The sequence below is a fragment of the Lolium perenne genome, chromosome 5, assembly GCF_019359855.2.
Source record: "Lolium perenne isolate Kyuss_39 chromosome 5, Kyuss_2.0, whole genome shotgun sequence".
NCBI classification, from domain to species: Eukaryota; Viridiplantae; Streptophyta; class Magnoliopsida; order Poales; family Poaceae; genus Lolium; species Lolium perenne.
This window is the reverse complement of record NC_067248.2, coordinates 239530958-239539695: the sequence shown is the minus strand read 5'-3', so window position 1 is coordinate 239539695 and position 8738 is coordinate 239530958. Positions and strand designations below refer to the sequence as shown.

General features: G+C 50.9%; 1 protein-coding gene across 1 annotated transcript; it reads left to right on the top strand.

Moving 5' to 3' along the window:
- The first annotated feature begins 2340 nt into the window (after window positions 1–2340).
- On the top strand, window positions 2341–2691 carry LOC139831775 (uncharacterized). Its single transcript, XM_071821108.1, has one exon. It carries the CDS (start codon window positions 2341–2343, stop codon window positions 2689–2691), a length of 351 nt encoding a protein of 116 aa, XP_071677209.1.
- The last annotated feature ends 6047 nt before the right edge of the window (window positions 2692–8738 follow it).

Sequence of the window (8738 nt, the reverse complement as noted above, 5' to 3'; positions counted from 1 at the left end):
CCAGCAGGCAGCGGAAGTAGTAGCTCCTCCTTGAATCCGGCAGCACGACGGCGTGGTGGCGGTGGCGATGGAGATCTCCGGTGGAGCTTCGCTAAGCGTTGCGGGAGAGGTGGAGGAGGGGCGGCTAGGGTTTGGGGAGAGGGGTGGCCGGCCACTTAGGGGTGCGGCCAAGCTATGGGCTTGTGGTGGCCGGCCCCCTCCCCTTGCCCCTCATTATATAGGTGGAACCCCCAAGTGTTGGACTACAAGTTTTCGAATAAGACCCCAACCCAAAACCTTCCATGTGTAGGGAAACCTACTCAAGGTGGGATTCCCACCTCAAGTGGGACTCCCACCCTTCCATGAGGGGGGTGGCCGGCCACCCTTGGTGGAGTCCACCTGGGACTCCACCCCTCTAGGGTTGTCCGGCCATGGGAGGTGGAGTCCCTTCGGGACTCCGCCTTCCAACGTGATTTCTTCCGGACTTTTCTAGAACCTTCTAGAACCTTTCATAAATGCACCGGATCATTTTCAAACTTATAAAATGACTTCCTATATATGAATCTTATTCTCCGGACCATTCCGGAACTCCTCGTGATGTCCGGGATCCCATCCGAGACTTCGAACAAAACTTCGAACTACATTCCATATTCAAGTTCTACTAATACGACATCAAACCTTAAGTGTGTCACCCTACGGTTAGCGAACTATGTAGACATGGTTGAGAACTCTCTCTGACCAATAACCAATAGCGGGATCTGGAGATCCATAATGGCTCCCACATATTCAACGATGACTTAGTGATCGAATGAACCATTCACATACGATACCGATTCCCTTTGTCACGCGATATTTTACTTGTCCGAGGTTTGATCATCGGTATCTCTCTATACCTTGTTCAACCTCGTCTCCTGACAAGTACTCTTTACTCGTACCGTGGTATGTGGTCTCTTATGAACTATTCATATGCTTGCAAGCTATTTAGACGACATTCCACCGAGAGGGCCCAGAGTATATCTATCCGTCATCGGGATGGACAAATCCCACTGTTGATCCATATGCCTCAACTCATACTTTCCGGATACTTAATCCCACCTTTATAACCACCCATTTACGCAGTGGCGTTTGATGTAATCAAAGTACCTTTCCGGTATAAGTGATTTACATGATCTCATGGTCGAAAGGACTAGGTAACTATGTATCGAAAGCTTATAGCAAATAACTTAATCACGTGATCTTATGCTACGCTTTAATTGGGTGTGTCCATTACATCATTCATATAATGACATAACCTTGTTATTAATAACATCCAATGTTCATGATCATGAAACAATGATCATCTATTAATCAACAAGCTAGTTAAGAGGCTTACTAGGGACTTATTGTTGTTTACATAACACACATGTATCAATGTTTCGGTTAATACAATTATAGCATGGTATATAAACATTTATCATAAACACAAAGATATATAATAACCACTTTTATTATTGCCTCTTGGGCATATCTCCAACAGCAATAAACTACAAAGTTCATGCATACATTTTACATGCATCAACAGGTACCACATATGAAACTGATAATTTAGATCACCGTTTCCTTTATGAAAGTTTCAGCGACAAACCGGACATGAGTACGAATTGGGAGTGACAATGTCAGAACAAGGCGAGCTATTCAAATTAAATACTACAACAAGTACTACTGCTTGTTCTTTTCCGGCTTTCTGTTGCGCCATCTTGGTCCATCTCACGATATAGCTTGTTGTCTACCATCAGTTTTGGCTCGTCATCGTTAGGGTTGTAGTCGTCCTCCTCCTCCCAAGCCGATGACATGTACCCCGCTAGCGGTGGCCTCCTCTTCCTCCTCCTTGTTGCCTTTCTCCTCCTCCTCTTCGGCTCATCCTCCTCGTTCCACTCCTTCTTGGAGTCGCACTTCGATTGGAAGCCATCAAGACCCTACCGGCTTCGACGTCCAAGACATGTTCGGTCAATTGCGCGGTATGATCCAGACAAACTTTTTAGACACCATTTCTAGCAATTTTGTGCCAACTTGACATGCCATTAATCCATTGTTGGTACCCCGTAGATGAACATTAGGCTCTCGCTCGAGAGGCTCCACAGCGAATGCATTGGCACCTCTTCCGATGAGGAATTCGACGAGATGTCGTACCTCATGGTTGTTGTCACCTTCATCCTCAGCTAGCACCATGCCAAGCATATGTCGGTGTGTCGCGGCTCGACAAAGGGCCGCACGACCAACATGCCATGCAACCGAGTCGGTGGGCATGCCCGACTCTACAAAGACTATTTCCACCTCACCGATCCGGTGTACAAGGAGCACATGTTCTGGCTCCGCTAACGGATGTCAAGAGACATGTTCATGGTCACTCTACGGGGCGTCAAAGACTACGACCCCTACTTCCAATGCAAGCCCGATGTTGCTGGTATTATGGTGATATCTATTTGCATGCTTTTGTATGGAATATCTGGTGATATCTTCGACAAGTACCTGCGAATGAGTGAGAGCACCTACCTTGACTCCATGTACCAGTTTTGTCGAGTCGTGAATATGGTGTTCGGCAAACTTTATTTGAGAGCTCCAACTATTGATGACATTAGATGGTTGTCGATCAATGATGCTACATGGTTCCCGGGCATGATCGGTAGCATCGATTTCATGCATTGGCAATGGAAGAACTATTCATTCGGATGACAGGGTCCGTACAACGGCCATGCCGAGGGATCCACTGTTATTCTTGAGGAAGTGGCATCGCATGATTTGTGAATTTGGCTCTCTTTCTTTGGCATGTCCGGTTTCCACAATGACGTCAATGTGCTCAACTTCTCTCCGGTGTCCAACCGGCTTATGGAAGGCACACCTCCTATGGTGAGGTGTGAGATCAATGACAACGCATATGACAAGCAATATTATCTTTCTGATGACATTTTATCCTGACTGAACCACTGGTTGACTGAACCACTGGTGAAGACAATTTCTAATCCTCAAACAAACAAAGAAAAGAGGTTTTCCAGGCTGCAGAGGCATGCAGGAAATTTGTGCAGCGGACATTTGGTGTTCTACAAGCTCGGTGGGCTATTGTTCGTCACCTAGCTAGAACGTGATATCTTCAAACAATGCATGAGGTGATGACATGGTGTGTGAGGTGATGACATTGTGTGTGATCATGCACAAAATGACGCCGAGATGGAGCATCTTGATGGTTGCAATGACCACTGATGGGACTTTCAGGTTAAGTTGGTTGAGCTAAACCCTGAGAGAGGAAGAGAAGTTTCTGAATTTAAACGTCCAAGTCTCTCACTACAATGTTTCCAAATGCCTCCAAGGATTTGATTGATCATTAGTAGGCATTGGTTGGCATGTAAAGAATGATGAGTAGTTAATCTCATCGAGTTTCATTTGTTAATTGTGAATTATGTTGTATCAATTTTCATGCATGGCAATGCATGTAGACTTTGGCATTTATTTAAATGCAATAATGAAGTATTTTAAACCTCTATTTTCGTAGTTTGTATGGTCAATTTATTTCATATAGTGCACTATTTTAGTGGAAAACCCCCAAACCAGCCTCGCCGGATAATATGCGTCGAACCTCTGGAAACACCCGAATGCAAACCGTTAATCGTAGCATGCGGCCAACTTTGTGTCCACGACTCGACGCCTTAGGCCTTGTTCCGGGTTTCAAAGGTCTTGGAGTGTAATTTTCCAGTCTAGCACTATAACACACTGAAACACTCCTGTGTATTCAGTAGACTGGTTTTGAACGATCAGGGTCTTTCTAGACCCCTTTACCTGTTCAAAAAAAAAAAAATCAAGCCCGTGAATCGTTGTTCCGTTATGGTGAAATAATTCTTAGTTTTACAGGGATCAGAAACACGCCACTTGCCTCACGGTTTGGGATGTAAACTCCTGATTTAAACATGTTCCATTACATCTACATCCTCTTTTATAGAAGAAAACTCTGTGAGCCCCGGATTGCCCTCAAGACTCGAACCCGGGTGGTTGGCGTGCGCTCCCACACACCTAACCAGCAGAGCGACGCTCTATTCTCGTTCCGTACATCCTCACCAACCACAATTTGCGGATCAATTCCCATCGATCAGTTTAGATGTTTGTTCAGATCCGCTCGATTTTTTTCAGTCCCCATCGATCAGCTAACCCAGTATTGTAAGTACTCCCTCCTGTCTTTTGGGCAGGGAAACTGAAAGTAGGAGGATTGCTTTCACTTAATATGACAGTGGGCCCGTGGCCCACCTGTCATGCACTCTCTCTCACCTCGTGCTTTTTTCTATTCTTCTCTGGCGTTTTTTTCCTCCCGTCGCACACGCACGGCAGAGCCAGCACGGAAGAGCGTGGTCGCGCGGATGCCGACGCCCAGCCGCCCGGTGCTGCTCGCCGATGACCGCAGCGAGGTAGCCGCGACACACCTCACCTAGGAAAGGGGCTGGGGACGGAGGGAGGCCGCCGGCGCGCGGCCCTGGAACTTGCCTGCACGCCACGATCCCAGTGCCCACTGCCCAAGACAGGCGGCGGCGATTTTTACCGTAGCCTCGGCATGCGAGCTGCGTTCTCGAGTTAACCGAGATCCGAGAGGATAAATCCAAGGAGAGAGGAGGGAAAGCTACAGACAAAATCTTTGGCCGGTGCACCTACCAGATAGGGGCAGGGCCGGAGCAGAGACACATGCACGAGAGGGTTTAAGAGGGTAGGTGCATGGGCTGTCGAACGCCAGAACGTCCCGGAAAGGTTGGTGCATGCATGGCTTCGATGGAGATCCAGATGTCAAAACGCCAGAACATTTCACAGCGGTGCGAGCCTTCGGGCCGACGCGGCCGCCGGCCTGGGCCTCATGGTTCTCATTCCGCCGGCGCATGCGTTCTTGTCGGCCGCGCTCCGCCGATGCAGCAGCCTCTCGGACGCGCCGCTCGGACGAGGGCATTTGGATGAGGTGGCGGGCTGCTCAGCCCGTTCTTCTGGCCGAGGAGGTCGCCTAATCGGCGGCGGCCGGCCCGGCAGGTGGCCTCGTGCTCCTTCGTCACGCGCGTGAGGTCGGCGAGACGCTCCTCGATGGCGGCGTTGATGTTCGCCAGCGCGAGGTCCTCCTCGTCGACGGGCTCCTCCTCCGCGGCGGACGCCCCCTCCTCCGCGGCCTCGTACCAGCCGTTTGCGGTCTCGTGCCAGCCGTCCGCGGCCGCCTCCACCATCTCCGCGTCCCTTCCTTCTTCGCTGCCGCCTCCGCAGCGACGCAGAGCGCCTCATCGTCGACGACCCACCGCGAGTCCGCTCGGCCATCCAAACGGCCGAAAATGGACGGCCCAGCACGTCCGTTTGGGTCGCTCGGTTAAAGATGCCGTTAGAATTAGCTAAGCAACTTTTGGCCATGCCAATGGGTTGGTGGTAGGACACCTAGAGCGCGACGTGAGCGGCATCTATAGCGTTCCCGACAACACAGCGCACCAAACTTAAAATTACTGCGCCAATGGGTTGCTGGTAGCACACCTAGATCATCAACAGCTCATAGAAAGACACTTGGTAATGTAAGTTTTGCAAAAATAAAAAGTTGAAGTGCCAATGACCATCACAACTCAGACAATCCCATAAATTCACCACTAGCTAGGTTTGGTATAAGATAGCAAGTTTGAGCTCAATTGAGTACATTCCAAAATAGGGTGTAAGGGCACCTCCAACCCGGCGACCCAAACGAACGCGCTGGGCCGTTCGTTTTGGGCCGTTTGGGTGGCCGAGCGGACACGTGGACAGCGGCCCGCGTCCGCGTGTCCGTTTGGATCACGCTGCGTCCAACGCGCGGACGTAGCGCATATGTAATAAAAAAACAAAATTGAAAATGAAAAAGGAAAACAACAAAAATTAAATTTAAACTAGTGGTTAATTAAACTTAGCCCTATTTTGGGAAAATTTTACACAAAAGAAAGCCCTATATGGACTTTAAACTAAAAAAAAGCAAACCCTAGCCAGGGTTTGCGAGCACGGTGGCCGCCGGCAGTACTACCCCCAGTAGTACTCGTCGTCGTCGGCGTCGATGATGGCGACGCCCCCCGGCGGCGACGCGTTGTTCCGGCTCGAAACGCCGGAGGGCGCCGGGGACTCCGGCCAGGGCGACCACTACGCCCTTTCCCAGGCGGAGTGCGGGTTCGGCGGGCTCATCGGCCTGCGCAGCCGTGCCCTCCACGCGGACTCCTTCCGGAGCTGCTCCTCCGCTGCGGCCTGCAGCTCCGCCTCTAGCCGGAGCGCGGCCCGGCGCTCCTCCTCCGCCAGGAGCGCGACACGGCGCTCCTCCTCCTCCCGGAGCGCCGCCTAGCGCGTGTCCTCCTCCTGCCGGCGCGCCATCTCGAGGAAGGCCCACGCCTCCGCCTGGGCGTCCTCCTGGGCCTTCCTGGCCTTCTCCTCCAGCGCGGAGGCGCGCAGCGTCTCGGCGAGGTGCGGCCATTTGGCCGGCTCGTCGAGGTCGCACCGCTCGCGGGACGCCGCGAGCGCCACCTCGCAGCTCCGGGTCGTCCTCCTCCTCCCGGTGTTGGGGCTGCGGCTGGGGCTGCTGCAGGGGCTGGGGCTCGTCGATGTACGAGCCGCCGGGGCAGCGGCCAGCCCGCCTTACAGTGTGCGCGGCTGTGCGCGAGGCCGCGCCGTCGCGGACGCGAAGCACGTGTGCCGGCGCGCATCGTGCTCCACCTCGAACCACAAGTCCCAGTTGGGACTTGCGTCGCTGTACGCGGGGTCCTCCTGGAGGTCCGCCGGCAGCTGCGCGCAGCGCCTCCGGATCTCCGCGACGCGGGCGCGGCCGGAGGCCGGGATGGGCGGCACCGGAACCCGATCTGGGCTTAGGTGCCAGCCGTGGGGGAGGTGCATGTCCCCCCACGGCATTGGGACGACGGCGTCCCAGAACATCTGCGCCACCGCAACTGTGACGTAGATCCGGTCGCGTCTGGGAGGAGCCGGCGGCCCCATGGCGAACGCCGCCGGCGCGACTGGTCGGCTGCTGCCGGCCTCGTGGTCGTTCGCGGATGGAAGAAACTCGCGCTTCGGGGCCATGGCGGCGCGGAAGCTCTAGCCCGCGAGTGCGTGTGGCCGGAGTGCAGAGTGGGGACTGGATAGGGACAGTCCCCCTCCCCAGTCCACATTTAATAGGACTGGGGCACCGACAGCTGTGCCAGCACGCGGACCAGGTGAACACGCGAAGATGCCGCGTGCCATCCTCGGCCACGCAAACCCGGCCCAAATTTGGGGCGGACCGGATTTGCGTCGTTCCAGACGCCGCGACCGTCCGCTTTTACGGTGCGTCCCCGTTGGACCGTATTTTTGTCCAAGTAAATCCATCCGGACGCGCGGGCCCGTTGGAGATGCCGTGAGAGCATGCTCGTGCCATTTGGGTTTTGCCTGTCGTGGGGTGGCAGGTGGCGACGCGGGTAGAGGAGGAGAAACGCATTTAGATCTCTCCATCTAATGCTCATATCGCAAGTGAAAGAGCCTCACTTGTAAGGAGATCAACTCGTTGTAAACTAGTAGTAGTATATTATAGGACTTACCATTAATTTCACCTCTTTGAGGATTTACACTAGGGATTATTGAATTAATTATTAGTGGGCTCGACCAAATACTCAATATTGCTAACACTTTCAATACCTCTTTCACTGTTTTCTCTTAACTTATTCTTGTGTGTGGGAGGTTATATGTTTGTAATCTGGGTGAGCACTCTTGTATATATCACTATGGGAGACAACTTATTTACGGTGTACCAAAAATACTTGGCAAAAGCCAAAAAATACTCAGCAAAGTTTTTGCCGAGTGTTATACTTGACAAAGAGCGGTCGGCAAAGATTCCCTCAGCACGAATGAGAGGAAAAAATAAGCGTCCAAACCCAACATCTTTGCCCAGTATCAAGTTTTTGCCGAGTGTTATACTTGACAAAGAGCGGTCGGCAAAGATTCCCTCAGCACGAATGAGAGGAAAAAATAAGCGTCCAAACCCAACATCTTTGTCGAGTATTTTTTTTTAATACACTTGATAAAGACAGTCTTTGCCGCGTGTCACGAAATATTACACTTGGTATAGTACAAATACTCAGCAAAGAAACGTTTTTCGGTATTGTATCTTCGGCCTTCCGCCTAAAAAAGTTAGTACTAATGGAGTATGAACAGTCATATTTTCTTGATAGACTCATGAGTGCAAATGTGATTAGTTGAAAGTTTGAGTTTGCACTACGAGTAGATTTAGGAAAATGTTGCCCAATTGCCACACACTCAGAAATATAATTATCTGCTATGCCAGTTGCATCCACTGATTGTAGCGGCAGCTGGGTTAATTTGCCACTTAATTGTCAGAGTAATTTCAATAGTATATCTAACTGCTGGCTATAAGAAAATGACATGTTATTTATAGTTAGCACATAGCTAACATGTACAATAGTTGGCTATAAGATTGATGTAATTTACTGACACGTGGTCACCTTTTACTCTCACAAAGTGCGTATGAGAGTATTTAAGAGCTACCTATTGCATGAGAACCCACCTTCCTTCTTTCTCTTTTTCCCTCTCCTCGAAATCATCTAAAATATATTATTCAAAGTTTTGTTTTATAGTCAGATGACTAAGGAGACTGAAAATACCCTTCTACGTGCGGTTTGAGAAAGAAAAACTAACAATCATTAGTATCAATAATTGGTCTAGACACCAGGGCGAGAAGCCTCCTCTATATAAATATATCCAACCCCGCAACGGATGAGTAT

Excerpts from the sequence above, each read along its gene's own strand:
- LOC139831775 (XM_071821108.1), top strand. The coding sequence starts at position 2,341 with ATGTCAAGAGACATGTTCATGGTCACTCTACGGGGCGTCAAAGACTAC.